At 47.1% G+C, this 16134-nt stretch overlaps 1 protein-coding gene across 1 annotated transcript; it reads left to right on the forward strand.

Annotated features, from left to right (window-relative positions):
- The first annotated feature begins 1989 nt into the window (after positions 1-1989).
- LOC123987980 lies at positions 1990-6793 on the forward strand. Its single transcript, XM_046286547.1, has 4 exons — positions 1990-2687; positions 4479-4702; positions 5471-6473; positions 6619-6793. Exons 1-4 carry the CDS (start codon positions 1990-1992, stop codon positions 6791-6793), a joined length of 2100 nt encoding a protein of 699 aa, XP_046142503.1.
- The last annotated feature ends 9341 nt before the right edge of the window (positions 6794-16134 follow it).

The raw sequence follows: 16134 nt of genomic DNA on the forward strand, positions 1-16134 counted from the left end.
TTATATGTATTCCCGGAGTGCCCTAACCCCCGAAAGGGGCGCGGGGAACCAGGACGACCTCCGGTCGATCCAGGCTGAGCCCCAACCGAGCGCGTCTCCGGGTGGCGGATAGGAGGACGACCGGGTGCGTGAAGTGGACCCCGAGTACCGCAGAACGGCTTGCCTCAGGTGACCGGGACACGGGAAAGGAATGTCCATGGAGTGCCCTGGCCAGTGGGTGCCAGAAGGGACCCCTGAGGGCTTAAAAACCATCGGTGGAGAACTAAAGCCCCGTCGCGGACCAGCTCCCCAAGCTAAGGTGTAAGCTATCGTGCCGAGAGCTGGGTGGCACCGGGGTAATGATGTCTCGAACGATGCCCTTGGGGTACCAGGCGCCCCCCCCCCCCCCATTGTATCTAGCCTTACCCCTGTAAGCGGGTTCTGCAGGAGCGGACCTTTATTTCCCGACTACTCGTGGGACTTACATGGACATAAACAAACAAACTACACAAAAACAAACAGACGGAGACGTAACGGAAACGAAAACGGACTCCAACGAATACGCGCCCGGAATTGGTGCAACGGAAGGGTTAAGGAGCCCAATTTTGGGAACCGCCCCCGAAGCACCGCTGGCGAGCGACTTAAGGGAGAGCGCGTCTGCGACGGGCGAGGGTATAGCCTTGCCAGCCCTGGACTCGCTCACGCTCAACGAAGAGCTCTCCTCCGATGTAACCGGGGCCGTGCAGGGAGAAATCCCTAATCAGGACCCGGAAGCATGGACGAAGATCAAACGCTGTGGGGTAGCCAAGAAGAGGGCCCGAAGGGAGCGTCAAGTTCGCGAAGGGAACTCTGGCGGGACTTCCCCACAGACAAGAGATATGAGGCTGGAAAGGCCCCAGCGACTGTGATTGCGAAGGGAGGCCCGGTAACCGGGCAACCCATCGCAAGAACGTCGAAGGCAGGCCATAAGGGAGTGGACGGTAAGGGGCTCAAACGGTCCCAGCCGTCCATATCCCCGAACATCCAACCTCTAGCGAAACGGCGACAGAAGGTGTTCCCGTCGCCGGTTAGCTATAAGGAGGCGTTGACGACGGAGAGGAGGCTGGCCATAGTGCCGGCCAACTACCCAGAGTCGACACTCTGGGAACAGCAGGGCTCCAACGTCGAGCGGGCGATCGTGGCGGCGCTGTGCGGGACCCCCAAAGGGGGCACCATGCCGCGTTTTGACTACTGCCGGTTCGGCGGGGGCATTCTGCTGGTTACCTGCGCGGATGCCGGCTCAATAGAGTGGCTAAAGTCCACCGTCGCCGCGATCAAACCCAGGGAGGGAGCAAACCTCCAGGTCATTGATAGCCGGCGGCTTCCTAAACTGAGGAGGATGCTGACTGTCATCCCCGGCCCTCCGACAAAAACGGAGGCTATCATGAGGCTTATTGAAGGTCAAAACCCAGGCGTCCGCACCGGGCTCTGGAGGGTCTGGAGCAATTCGGTCACCCTGGTACTGGGAATTGACCCGGCCTCACATAGCCTCATAGTAAGGCAAGGTTTCGAAGTCCACGTGGGAATGCGCAAGACTCTCTTTAGAGAGGGACCTGCCGAGCCCACGGAGGACCCGAAACATCACAGGGAAGGCCCCGGGCACCGAGGGCGGAGCAGAGCGTGGATTGGGAGGAGGAAGGGGAACCTGCGGGGTCGCAAGAGACACCCTCAAATACCCTTCCTATCCACACCGTAGCCGACCCACCCCTTGAGGTGGAAAAAAAGAGTGAGGAAGCCGGACTCTCGCAACGGCCTGGGGAAACCGGCATAACCGTCCCGCCGGGTAGATATATGTATGCCCAAGGCTGGGCCGGCGAGAGGAAGGCCGACCGTGGCGGAAGCCACAAAGAGGACCGGGCTGATGGGAGTACAAAGGGGCGTCCAACGCACCCTACCCCACTCCCTGAAAGCCGGTACGAGGGATAAGAGAGGGAGAAGCTCCGGGAGTGGCCCCCCTCAAAGGTAAATTTTATGGGCCCCTCTGGGGAACATAAAATAGCCGAAAGTACCAAGCGAGACCTGACCAGTGCTGACACCAACAGGGTGTCAGATGGTACCAGGTTCTCGCAGATTAACTTGCAACATTGCAAGGCGGCAACGGACATTCTCCTGTGCCGCCTAACGACGGGGCAAACAGATATAGCCCTCATACAAGAACCTTGGATCCACAAGGAACGTGTAGGGGGGCTCAATACGGGGTGCGGCTCACTCTACCATGATGCTACATCCACAAGGCCCAGGGCCTGCATCTTCGTCAAAAAGGAGATAGCGACCCTGAAACTTAACAAATTCTGCACTGGTGATCTCTCAGCGGTTAAGATCAAACTTAACCTCGGTGGGAATACGTCTGAGCTGGTAGTTTGCTTGGCGTACGTTCCACATGACTCGGAGGACCCTCCACCTATGAGGGAACTCAGGGCACTGATAGACCACTCTGCTGTCAATGGTCTGCACCTGGTGACCGGCTGTGATGCCAACTCGCACCACACCATATGGGGCAGTACCAACACCAATGGTAGAGGCACAGCATTGCTGGAGTACCTCGCCACCACGGGCCTGAGGATCCTTAACATAGGCTCCGCCCCCACCTTTGTTACCTCCCGCAGACAGGAGGTGATTGATCTGATATGGGCTCCGCCAAGGCGGCACAGGACGTCAAACATTGGCAGGTACGGGACGAGAGCACACTCTCGGACCACCGCCTTATTACTTTTAACCTAACAGGTGACAGGGAAGGCGGCACTGGTGAGGGGGTACTGTCAGTGTCGCAGGACCGTAGGCGAAATTGAGCAAGTGGTGGAGCATTTGAGCTCCGCCATCACTCAAGCCTACGAGGCTGCCTGCCCTGCTAGAATCAGAAACAGTTGCAAAAGGGTTCCCTGGTGGAACAAAAAATTGGAACAAGCCAGCAAGGACACCCGCAAACTACTTAATAAAGCCATGAAGGCCAATACGGAGCCAGCCTGGGACAACTACAAAAAGTTAACCCTTTGCACTCGGCTGCCCCTCTGAGGGGACAACGTAAGTCTAGCATATCACTCGGTTGTCCCCTCTGAGGGGACATGATCGTTTATTAGCGATTACGGACAATGAACTTATTCCACCGCAATTTTTTAAGAAACACGTGTTCTCCTGTAGTTTTCTATTAAAATGGCACAAAAAAACTAATCGAAATATGATAAAATTAACAAGATGCATGATAAATAAATCAACCGTTTTACACGTCGAAAAAGAACGTGCGAAGTGCGTTCACGACGGACTGTACACTTCTCTGATCCGTTGAGCAAATTGTAGATATAGTGGATTAGGCGTACAAAGCTACAGGGGTATGGCTCAATGAAGTGAGAAACTTGATAAGATAATAAAGAAATCCGATAACCAAGAGAAGAAATGTACAAGATCTCAGTTCGTACTGAAGCATCGAATAGAAAAGATCTCTGCAGTAATAAGACAGTGTTGTGCTTTCGTAATTTACCATTAGTTATTTCCAAAGTATTTTTTTACCCTTTCTTTTATTATATAATCAAAATTTTTTTTTCTAAAAATGGCAAAACGACCAAGCACCAGTGAATCTCGTGAAGTAAGCAGAAGTGTTGATGAGTTCCAGATAGACATTTATACAGACAGATTTAACAAAATAACTATTCAAGCAGTAGGAAATGATAGTAATGATAGTGATGATGATGATATTATCCAACCAACAAGAAAAAGAAGAAATTTGATAAATAGTGATAGCGATACAAGTAGTGAAAAAGAAAACATCCCCGTAGAAGACGTATCAAGTGAAGAGTGGGAAGACGTTAGTGAATCTACCGATTCTCCTTCAATAATCGAGTTTGACATACATCACCAAACACCCGGACCGCAAATACGAAGCGATATAAAAGAACCCATAGATTATTTTACTTTATATTTTACAAATGAATTAATATAGACAATATAATAAAAGAAACGAACCATTATGCCAACGAAAAAATAAGGAACAAACAATTGTCACATAAATCAACTTGGCACAAGTGGCACGATGTTACCAAGCAAGAATTTTTAGCTTTTATCGCCGTTATTCTAAACATGGGATTGATCCACCTGCCAAATATTCAAGAATATTGGTCTACTGATTCCATTAGTAAAATTCCTTTTTTTTCCGAAACTTTCAGTAGGGACAGATTTCTACAAATCTTTTGGATGTTTCATTTGAAGAAAGATACACGAAGCGATAACACAATCAAAACTCGTATTCAAAAGGCCAGCAATTATTTAGAACATATAGATTCTAAATTTAGTGAATATTTCATACCATACAAAGCAATTTCTGTCGATGAATCCGTGATAAAATTCAAAGGCAGAATATCATTTATAACATATAATCCAAATAAGCCGACCAAATGGGGTATACGCATACATGCACTAGCCGATGCAAAAACTGGATATTTATTTTCAATTCTTCCTTATTTTGGCAGCATCACATCCGATAGCATTTCCCGGCCAGATCTTCCTGTAAGCACGAGAATTCCATTGCATTTATATAAAAAGTTGATAGACAAGGTTCCTGATGCACAAGGATACCATATGTACACTGATAGGTATTATACCAGTATTCCTTTAGCAGAAGAATTGCTAAAGATGAAATGTAATCTTACCGGCACAGTAAAAGTAAATCGAAAAGGCATACCCATGGCAATTCGTAAACCAAAATTTTCATCAAAAAAGACAGTGGCATATAGAAAAAATAATATTACACTTCTTGCGTGGAAGGATAAAAGAACTGTCACAATGCTAAGTAATTATAACAATACAGGAATGCAATCAACCCTCAGAACGTTACGTGGTGGAAATATTATATCTATTGATAAGCCTCAAATGGTTCTCGATTATATCGCAAATATGGGCGATGTCGATCTTGCAGATCAATACGCCTCCACGTATTGTTTTCTGCGGAAATCTTTGAAATGGTGGAGAAAATTATTTTTTGGGGGATTGGAAATGAGCGTTATAAATTCCTTCATACTTTACCGAATCTCAGAAGAAAGAAAACAACAAAAACGAATGACACACCACAAGTTTGTAAAAAGTCTTGTAAAGCAGTTGAGAGGTGATTTTCGAGAATCTCGATCACGTCCATCTACATCGTTGTCAGACAATATACTGAACAATAAGTTGCATATTCCAAATGTGGGAGAAAGAAAACGGGATTGTATTGTCTGTTCTGACAGAAAAACACCAGGCGGAAGGCGGCAAACAACATTTTATTGTGAAACATGTACAAATCAACCCGCTATGCATGTTGGGAATTGCTTTAAACTTTACCATACTGTAGAAAACTATAAAAAATAAATTTTGATATTTTTTTGTAAATATGTGTTCTTCAATGTCCACAAATTCATATAAAACAAATTTCATTACAATTCCTTACTTGGTTCTAAAATTATACTGTATAATATCACGTTTCCAGGATGTACGTTTTCGTTAAAAAGTGGCGTCGAGTTGCTGGTAGGTAACGTCCGAAACGGTGCCGAGTGCAAAGGGTTAATAAGAACCAGCAAGAGGACGGCCTGGAAGACCTTTTGCAAAGAGACCGAGGCGCTTCCAACAGTTGCCAGGCTAAGGAAGGTTTTCTCGATAGGTCCCTCACCAAGGTTGGATCGCCTCAGACTCCCGAATGGAAGTCTGACGAACAACCACATAGAAACGCTAGAACACCTGATCCAGGTACATTTCCCGGGCTCAGTAGCGGAGGGGTCGGGGCGGCGTCGCAGAGATACCGCGCACACCGGCCCCGCTCCAGCAGACTGGGGAATAGCTGAGAAGGTGACCAACACAGACAGGGTTAAGTGGGCCATCGGCTCCTTCAAGAGATTCAAGAGCCCAGTCACAGACGGAATCTTCCCGGCACTCCTTCAGGAGGGCGGAAAGGACCTGTACAGGCGCCTGGGCCAATTCTTCAAATCCTGCCTAGCTAAGGGCTATGTACCCAAAGCCTGGAGATACTTCAAGGTAGTGTTCATTCCGAAACCAGAGAGGGACAATTACGACCTTGCTAAATCATACAGACCCATCAGCCTCACCTCTTTCCTGCTTAAAACGCTGGAGAGGCTGGTTGACAGGTACATCAGAGATGAGGTCTTTGTCAGCAAACCGCTGCACCCCTATCAACACGCCTATCAAAACGGCAAATCCACCGAGACAGCACTTTATAACCTGGTAGGTTTCATTGAAGGCGCACTGTCGAACGGAGAATCCGCTCTCTGCATCTTCCTCGACATTGAGGGGGCGTTTGACAACACCCTTCACAGCCACAACAAGCCTGGGAGAGGAAAAGGTGAGGGCGGACGTCGCGAGCCCCTGCTATGGACCCTCATGGTTGATGAACTCATATGTATACTCACCATGGAAGGCTTTGAGATTCAGGACTACGCCGACGACCTTTCCATTACGGTCAGAGGTAGACACCCACTGTATTTAGCGAGGAGATTGCAAAAGGCAATCACGCTCGTAGAATCTTGGTGTCGATCACACTCGGTCTCGGTTAACCCGAGCAAAACGGAGTTGGTCCTATTCACAAAGAGACGATTTTTATTTTAAGGCTCCTCATCTTTTTAGGACGCAACTACAACTCACAGATGAGGTAAAATATCTAGGCGTAATACTAGACAAAAAACTCACCTGGACAAGCAGACCCAGAAAGCAATTAGCACCTACTGGGCCTGCCGCAGAATGGTTGGCCCCACATGGGGACTTAAACCAAGTATGGTTAGGTGGATATACCAGGTTATAACATATGCCTCGATTGTGTGGTGAACCTCCATGAGGAGAGGAGCATACAGAAGAACTATAGAAAGAATATACCAAATAGCGTTGCTGGGGATAACAGGTGCGCTCCCCACCACGCCCACTACGGCAATGGGTGTACTGCTCGATATCAAGCCACCCCATCTTGTAGTGATGGCAACGGTTTGGAGAGCAGCCATCCGCCTCCATCAAGCTGAAGCATGGTCTCCGGCGAACGGCGGGCAGACCGTGTTCCTCAGGAAGCTGGAATCGGAGTTAATTCTGACCCACGGTGGAAACCGCTACGAGACAGAGTACCTCTTCAAATACGAATACGAAATAATCCTCCCAGATAGGGAGAAATGGCTGGAGGACCCAAACGGCATTCTTGCTCCGGGGGTACTGGTCTGGTTCACAGACGGCTCCAAGACTAGATCTGGCACAGGAGCCCGGATAGCAGGAGAGGGCCCTAGGGTCGAAATGACCCACAAGCTGGGCCACCACGTTACGGTCTTCCAAGCAGAAGTGTCAGGCAAACGCATTTATATTTGTAGTGACAGCCTTGCTGCGCTTAGAGCCCTCCACAAAGTGGAGATTGGGTCGAAGCTAGTCAGGGACTGTGAGGCAGCTATCTCTGAATAACAGAGTCAAACTACTATGGGTACCAGGTCACGCTGTTATCTCAGGTAAGGAGGGGGCCAATGAACTGGCGCGACTGGATCAGGAATTCACCAGGCTCTGGCAAAACGCTAACGGTATGAGACACACGAGGGCCCTCCTTGAGGGACCATCACAGAAGCTGGGTGACGCCTTAACTCACCTGGACAGGGTCCAGCTCGTGGGGCTAGTGACAGGACACTGGTACACGAGGAAACACCTTGCACGCATGGGACTCACAGAGGAGTCGGCATGCCCGAGGTGTGAGGAGGAGGATGAGACACCTCTCCACGCACTCCTAAGATGTAGGGAACTAAGGGCCCTAAGAGGATCAATCCCAGGGACCTCGGAACCTTCATCATTAAGCATTTCGGCTGGCCTGGTGCCGGTGCTTCTAAATTTCGCAACAGAAGACCAGCTGCCAAGACACAGCCAGCAAAGAGGCTGTCTAGCGGCCGGGGTACAATGGTCCCCAAGGACTGACTGCTCGGTTAGCTTCAAGCTTAGTAACAATAACAAATAATAATGATATTTCCTATCATAGTTTCTATAATATTTTCTATGTTATTTTCTGCTAATAATAAGACCAAAGTAAACTGGTATTGTTTAAGACATGTAAGGTTGGGGAACGCTCCTTAAAAGCGCCACGCAATCCCGTTAAGGGGTGTTCGCGTTTCACGGGTTTTGCATGTTTAGCTCGAACAGTTAGATTTAAATTTGGCGCTGCGCGGGGATGCTTGCGGGGACATTGTCACGCAGCAATGCGCAGGCGCGAGCGGCGGGTCAGTCGTGGCGGTATAGCCCGGGGCTGGGCCAGGCATTGAGACCGTGATCGGTACCCTGTGCAGGTTATACGTCTTGATTTTTGTTGATTTTCGATTTGTGCCACGGTTTTGATTTTAATCTGACTTTAAACGTGTGGCGAGTTGCGATCGTGCGTGTCCTGTGTTCTGAAGCACTACGTGCTGTCATTTGTGTTCTGCACGGCCCGGCGATCTTGAGAGAGAGCTCAGACGGTCAACTGTGTGCAGTGATTGGTACGGCACAGTGCGGCGATCGGCTGGATCTGCTCACCTGGCTAGCCGTGCAGAGAGTGACGCGTGTTTACGGTCACTCTGTCCCCGATTGCGGGACCCTTCCTGTGATCAGGAAGTCTTTGCGAGGACCACGGCGATCTGCGGTGACGGCGGCGAGGCGCCATTCTATTAAGATTTAGGGTAAGAGAGATCTCGCTGCGTGCGTTATTTTAAGTCTTGAATGATCATTCAACTGCGTTCTTATGTACCTCTAGTTTTCGTAAGTTTCTACATTTCAGGCATTTAATTTGACATAATTTTCTTTTGTTGGGACCAGGCTTTTTCCCCACTTTTGACTGGGGTTTTTTACAGCCGGTACCCGTAGAGTAGAGCCTTTTGATTTCAATTTAATAAATTCATTTTTGTTCTTTTGTTTTCTATCTTAATTCTTGTGTACAATTTATTTAATACCGGTGACACCAATTCCACCTCATATCCTACCCTTTCGATATTCCAGTTATTCGGAACATGTTTTGGTGCTCCGGGTGAGGAATGAGGTGATTGGGTAGAACCGAAATTACTTAATTTGTCGGTTTTCTGGGTTTGAATATAGTGCGTAAAACTAGAGATTGATTTTTGTTCTGTGTATTAAGAATCAGCGCTGTAGCGTTGCATGAGCTTTCCTTTGTTCGTGCATTTTCGTTTATAGGGGCGAGTAATGCGATAGTGTAATATAAACACAGACTTTTGGTTGCGTCGCCACGAGCTCAAGTGGGCCTACGGCGTCGTGTTTCCTCGAACTTTAACGTCCGTTCGATTAAGACGCTGGATACTTTACTTGAAATTGTAATACCAGGATTCTTTGCTGTTTTAATTATAAGTTAGCGATACGAATACTATATTGCCATAGTTCTTTTATGTTTTTTTAATTTGTTTATTGAATTTAGTTTGTTGCAACTCATTCTTATTATTTTATAGTTTCGGTTTACGCTTAGATTGAGTAAATACTTTTGAGTTTTAAATTCTTTTGGTTGGAATTATCATGGCACCTACACTTTTGAAAAGGCTCACTACGGTGCAATATGCGCGATTAGCCGAAATCGAGTTAACGAGTTCTCGATTAAGGGATAAGGATCGCAATACATTTAATGGCAATATTATTGCTTCTCGAATTGAGTCTTTCCAGGAAATGCTGAGATTTCCATGCGTGAGGATACCGAAGGTGACGCTTATCTCACGGATAATATGATTGAACGGTTGCAAACTGCGTACGAGGATACGCTTGATTTCCTTTTAACGGTTCAAGCAGAGTTTGAGGCTGCGGAACCGCCTACTTTACTGACAGGGTCACCGATCGCCAGCTCCTCACTAACGCTCGAGCATCGCGCGGCTAAATTACCAAAATTAGATTTACCAACGTTTTCCGGTCAATATGAGGATTGGGAAAACTTTTGTGATTTATTCACCACGCTCGTACACAATGCCCCTGGTTTAGCTGATGCGACCAAGCTACAGTACTTGAAAACTTGTTTGAAGGGTGCCGCGGCGGATTTAGTTAAGGACGTAACAACCACAAATGCAAATTATGCGACGACGTGGCAGGCTTTAAAGGCGCGTTTCCACAATCCCCGATTAATTGTTTACAAGCATTTACGGGCCCTTATGGATATGCCATTTTTGAAAAAATAATCCGCGACAGAGCTGCGTTCTTTTGCTGATGAAGCTCAGCGCATAGTTCGCGCTTTAACGAATTTACAGATGCCGGTAAATCATTGAGACGTGTGGTTTGTTTATATTTTAGCGGCGCGTTTGGATTCCGATTCCCAAAAGGTGTGGGAGACGGAGTTGAGTGTGCTGGATCGTCGCATGGTTTTAGATAACGTCTCGGATTTAGGGAACGTAAGCCCGTTAGATCGATTTCCGAAATTTGTGGATCTATCTGAGTTTTTGGAAAAGCGTGTTCAGGCCCTTAGCATGATTGCTTCGAATGCTAGTAAAACGGAGAAAAAGCCTTCTGCTTTACCCAGACCGGTACCTGGGTCTCGAAGGGTACTTCATACTGCTTTTTCCCAGCATGCGGTGGATGGCAGATCGAAGTGTCCCATGTGTCATGGAGTGCATTTGCTTTCCAAATGTTTCAAATTTCTGGCCAAGTGTCCCTTTGAATGCCGTAGAGAAGTATGTCGACTCCAGCTTTGTTTTAACTGTCTCGGTCGGCATAGAGTTTCTGAGTGCATGTCGTCGTTTCGTTGCATGCAGTGAAGGGAAAAACACCATACGTTGCTTCATTCCGTGCAGGCTAGTGGTTTTCATTCGAAAGAGAAACGTTCAGTTGAGGCGCAAAGGTCTCGCGAAGACAAGCCTTCAACGTCTTCGGGCGTTAATATACACACCGCTCGTGTTGTGTCGCGTAAATATATGATACTGTTAGCAACGGCTCAACTAACGTTGGTGGGACCGCACGGGGTGCAGACTCGTGTGCGGACCTTGTTAGATCAAGGTTCCCAAAGTTCTTTTGTCTCCGAATCGGTCGCTAGCTTGTTGGGTTTGCAGAAGCGTCGCGTCGACGTTCCATTGATGGGCCTCGGGGCGAAGTCGGCTGGCACCGCCCATCAGACTACGAGTTTTAAAATACTATCGTTAGTTGATCCGTTGTTTCAAGTGGAAACGAATGCTCTTATTTTGTCAAAGCTCACGTCGCAGCTTCCAGCTCGATGCCCCATGGAGTTAGATCTCGGCATGTTTGCGGGATTATCTTTAGCCGATCCGCAATTTCATATTACAGGGTCCGTCGATGTTATTTTAGGCGCGGATATTTACGGGCAACGCTATTGCGTTGAAGAATTGCCAACGGTCACCGCGTCGCTTAAGCCTCTAGATGAAGCGTGCGAAAAATTGTTTATAGATTCACATGTTCGTAATTCTGACGGTCGGTTCATTGTACGTCTTCCTTTAAAATCAGAGTCGCCAGCGGTTGGTCCGGAAACCAGACGTATGGCCATGGGCTCATTTACGCATATGTATCGTCGGTTTGCTCGCGATCCTAGGATAGCTTCGGCTTATCGCGAATTTATGGCGGTTTATGAAAATTTGGGACACATGGAACGTGTCCCCGCGTCTGAACTCGATAATCCGCGTGCTTGGTATTTGCCTCATCATGCAGTCGTGCAATCGACGCCGTCGAACTAGAAGATTCGTGTAGTATTCGATGCGTCGCGGAAAACTCGCGAAGGCCAATGTTTGAACGATTTTCTTTTGGCGGGGCCGGCTCTGCAGCGCGATTTGTCGTTAATTCTGTTAAATTGGGGCCGGTATCGTTTTGTGTTCACGGCGGACGTGGTTAAGATGTTTCGGCAAATTCGCGTTTCGCGTGGGGATCAAGATTTTCAAAGAATAGTGTGGGTTCCTAGCTCGTCGGAGACGCCGGTGGAATATCGATTAACAATCGTGACTTATGGGACGGCGTGTGCTCCCTATCTCGCGATACGCACACTGCTGCAATTGGCGGAGGAGGCGAGATCGCGCTTTCCTCTTGGGGCCCGATGCCTGAAATCAAATACATACGTGGACGACACTTTTGCGGGAGCGGACGAACTTGCAGTCGCGGTGAGTACCCGACAGGAACTCATTGCACTCTTACGGTCGGCAGGCGTTGAACTCGATAAATGGGCCGTAAATCATCCTGATCTTCTGCCTTTTAACACGCGGCAATCTGGGTCGATAAGTCTCGATGAGTCCGTCAAAACGCTGGGGGTTCATGGAATCCACGTCAGGACGAATTTCGATTCACCACTTTAGATTTTAAAAGTATATCAGGGGCGGTGACCAAGCGGTCTGTTCTTTCAAACATTGCACGTTTATTTGATCCATTAGGGTGGTTGGCTCCGATTACGATAACTGCTGAAATTCTGATGCAGGATCTTTGGATTTTGAAGTGCGAATGGGATTCTGCTTTGCCATTGGAAATGCGAGACAGGTGGCTTGAATATTGTAGTTCTCTTTCCGCGTTACCCACTTTATCAATTGGTCGGTGGCTAGGAGCTTCATGTAATTCAGGGGTGCAAATTCATGGATTTTCTGACGCCTCATCTTGTGCTTACGCAGCGGCGGTTTACATTCGGATTAATGAGGGAGATGGTCGTTTCCGCACTTCTCTTCTATCTGCGAAAAGTAGGGTTGCTCCTGTGAAAACTGTGAGTATCCCCAACCTTGAATTGTGTGGAGCTGTGTTGCTTGTCAAGCTGTTTCGTCATGTTCGAAAGCTTGATTTCTTGCGGAATTTACCTGTGTTTGCATGGTCAGACAGCCAAATTGTATTGACGTGGCTTCGAAAACATCCCTGCCACTGGAAAACCTTTGTGGCGAATCGGGTGTCTTTCATTCAGACAGAGTTACCGAGTGCTAAATGGGCGCACGTGCCCACTGAAGAGAATCCCGCGGACTTGGCTACGCGCGGTAGCAAACCCGTTGATTTGATGCATGCGAACCTGTGGTGGCATGGGCCTGATTGGCTTGCGATGCCCGAGGAGCACTGGCCTAAAGCGCCGCTAGCTCCGCAGGTCACGCGCATTTCCTCGGAGTAGCTTCCGGATTGGTTCCTGATGAACCACCCCCCGATGTGTCAGAAAACCGTCTCGAACGCTTTCAGTCGATTCAGTCGATTCAGAATAATTTTTGGAAATGATGGTCTGAGGAGTACCTTCAATATTTACAGGAGCGTGCAAAGTGGCGGGGGACAACTGAGAATTTCGCGGTTGGTCAGCTGGTCCTTGTACGTGACGACCGATATCCACCCTCGAAATCGCCCCTTGGGCGCATAACCGAAGTACACCTCGGACCAGATGGTTTGATGAGAGTGGTCACCGTTCGAACGGCCACTTCCATTTTAAAACGGCATGTTGCTCGGCTTTGTCCGTTGTGGTTAGATAAGAATTCACCCAAGGCTGTTGCGGGAGGTACATCCACTTAAATGCGAGTTACGGATACGCTCAGCGGGCGGAATGTTCACGTTTCACGGGTTTTGCATGTTTAGCTCGAGCAGTTAGATTTAAATTTGGCGCTGCCCGGGGGTGCTTGCGAGGACATTGTCACGCAGCAATGCGCAGGCGCGAGCGGCAGGTCGGTGGTGGCGGTATGGCCCGGGGCTGAGCCAGGCATTGACACCGTGATCGGTACCCTGTGCAGGTTATACGTCTTGATTTTTGTTGATTTTCGATTTATGCCACGGTTTTGATTTTAATTTAACTTTAAACATGTGGCGAGTTGCGATCGTGCGTGTGTCCTGTGTTCTGAAGCACTACGTGCTGTCGTTTGTGTTCTGCACGGCCCGGCGATCTTGTGAGAGAGCTCAGACGGCCAACTGTGTGCAGTGATTGGTACGGCACAGTGCGGCGATCGGCTGGATCTGCTCACCTGACTAGCCGTGCAGAGAGTGACGCGTGTTTACGGTTACTCTGTACCCGATTGCGGGACCCTCCCTGTGATCAGGAAGTCTTTGCGAGGACCACGGCGATCTGCGGTGAAGGCGGCGAGGCGCCATTCTATTAAGATTTAGGGTAAGAGAGATCTCGCTGCGTGCGTTATTTTAAGTCTTGAATGATCATTCAACTGCGTTCTTATGTACCTCTAGTTTTCGTAAGTTTCTACATTTCAGGCATTTAATTTGACATAATTTTCTTTTGTTGGGACCAGGCTTTTTCCCCACTTTTGACTGGGGTTTTTTACAGCCGGTACCCGTAGAGTAGAGCCTTTTGATTTCAATTTAATAAATTCATTTTTGTTCTTTTGTTTTCTATCTTAATTCTTGTGTACAATTTATTTAATACCGGTGACACCAATTCCACCTCATATCCTACCCTTTCGATATTCCAGTTATTCGGAACAAGGGGGTAGACACGGGTAATAGTAGCGCGTTGACTTTACCGGCAAAAATGGGCCTAAACATGGGTTTACGGGATTCGACTTTTCGTCCTTATATGAGAGAATTTCGGGCTGGATGAGGGCTTATTCGAAAGAGGAAAGTCCAGTGCAGTATGGTCAACTCATGTTTCAGTGGAATTATGTTTATGTTTAGTAATATAAGCGTCTAAAGTAGAGGAAAAAGTCGACAAAATGCAGTCGCATAATCGAAGCATTTTTCGGTCACTAAAAGAGTGCTGTAATTGAAATCATGAGTTCACCGTACTGCACTGGACCTTCCTCTTTCGAATAAGCCCTCACCCAGCTCCAAATTCTCTCATATAAGGACGAAAAGGCGAATCCCGTAAAAACATTCCTACAGACCAGTTCCGCCATTTTGTGGATAATACAGAGCAAGTCACGTGACAAATTCAGTTCAGCTAGTAGTTATAAGGTGGCTTCTAACTGAGAAGGCTGTCGGTTTGGAATCGTAGCCAAAATCAAGCGTTAGCTTGGTTACGTTACTCGACTGTGTGTGCGAAGGCAAGTGAAGAAGGCAACAACGCTGAGTGAGACGCACTACAGTCATGCTGTCCTTCTCTCATTCTGAATGTTGAGATCGTCCCTTTTCGCTAAGTTTTGACTGACGCCCGCCTGGATTTTTCACAGCGCCCCATAACAAACCTCGCTCAAAGTGGAGGTATAACAAGAGAAGAATATACCTCCTTTTTGCAATAATTCTGCAAATGTTTACATACATAAGTTGTATATGAGATATTTATTTATTTAAATTATTTGCATTCACTCAGAATATTGACTAACACTCCTTTGTATTTTTTATTAGTTTAAAAACAAAGTTACTATAGGTTTTTGGAAATACAAGCGTCACGCAATTGGGACGAAGTATACCTTTTTGGTAAGAGATAGGAAAAAGCTATTGATGTAAAAGTTGAATGGTATGACTTATGAAAAATATGAGATATCTCACGAAATATTAGTTTTTTAAACATTGTACTCTTAGATATAGGTGATAGGTAATAGTAAGACGGAACAGTAGCGAGGGGAGAGAAGGAGAGAAGGAGCCGCGGCCCCTCCATTTATTAGTTCTAATACTACTTTCTTATCCAGAATTTTCCAAGGAGTTGATACGAGTAAAGAAAGAAATGCAATTCTATTTAAACATAAAGTGCATCTGCATTTTTTTAGTGCATCGTTGCATTCACGAAGAAAATGAAGTCATAGAAAAATAAACATTATCATACCATTGAATTTTTACATGAACAGCTTTTTCCTATCTCTTACCAAATTCAAGATATAGCCCGTCTCAATTGCGTGACGCACCCTGTATGCTTTTATGAATTAAAAAACATTTATTTAAACTAATAACTAATAATTGATTTAAGCTAATAACTTTTTCTAAAAATTATTGTCAGATAGCACGTTCCTTCGGTTCTTCAGAGTATGCATATATTTTTCAGCAGCGAGGGGTGCTACGGTGCGCTATATAAAATCCACGCGTTTGGTCAGTCAGAATTTACCGGAGCGGGACAATTCTATCATTTAGGTTGAAAGAAGGATAGCATGATCACCCTACGTCTCACTCTAACCACGCGCCAATGTTTCCCTTTCGTTCTTCAGGCGCATCGTCGCGATGCCTCTGGCGAGATGAGCGTTTGAATGTGTTTGTAAAAATACTTGAGGCGCTATTGCCTTCCTAGATCGTGTTGCGCGCACGCTAGCTGAGAATTAAACCTTTCAAGTTCGTAAAGGACCACGC

This window comes from Osmia bicornis, chromosome 7 (genome assembly GCF_907164935.1).
Source record: "Osmia bicornis bicornis chromosome 7, iOsmBic2.1, whole genome shotgun sequence".
Taxonomy (NCBI): domain Eukaryota; kingdom Metazoa; phylum Arthropoda; class Insecta; order Hymenoptera; family Megachilidae; genus Osmia; species Osmia bicornis.

Bases quoted from the DNA above. Each gene is read 5' to 3' on its own strand.
- LOC123987980 (XM_046286547.1), top strand. From the start codon at position 1,990: ATGGGCCCCTCTGGGGAACATAAAATAGCCGAAAGTACCAAGCGAGAC. The intron at 2,688-4,478 runs GTACGGGACGAG...TTATTTTGGCAG, and splicing joins AGGACGTCAAACATTGGCAG to CATCACATCCGATAGCATTT. The intron at 4,703-5,470 runs GTAAACCAAAAT...TCACGTTTCCAG, and splicing joins AGGCATACCCATGGCAATTC to GATGTACGTTTTCGTTAAAA.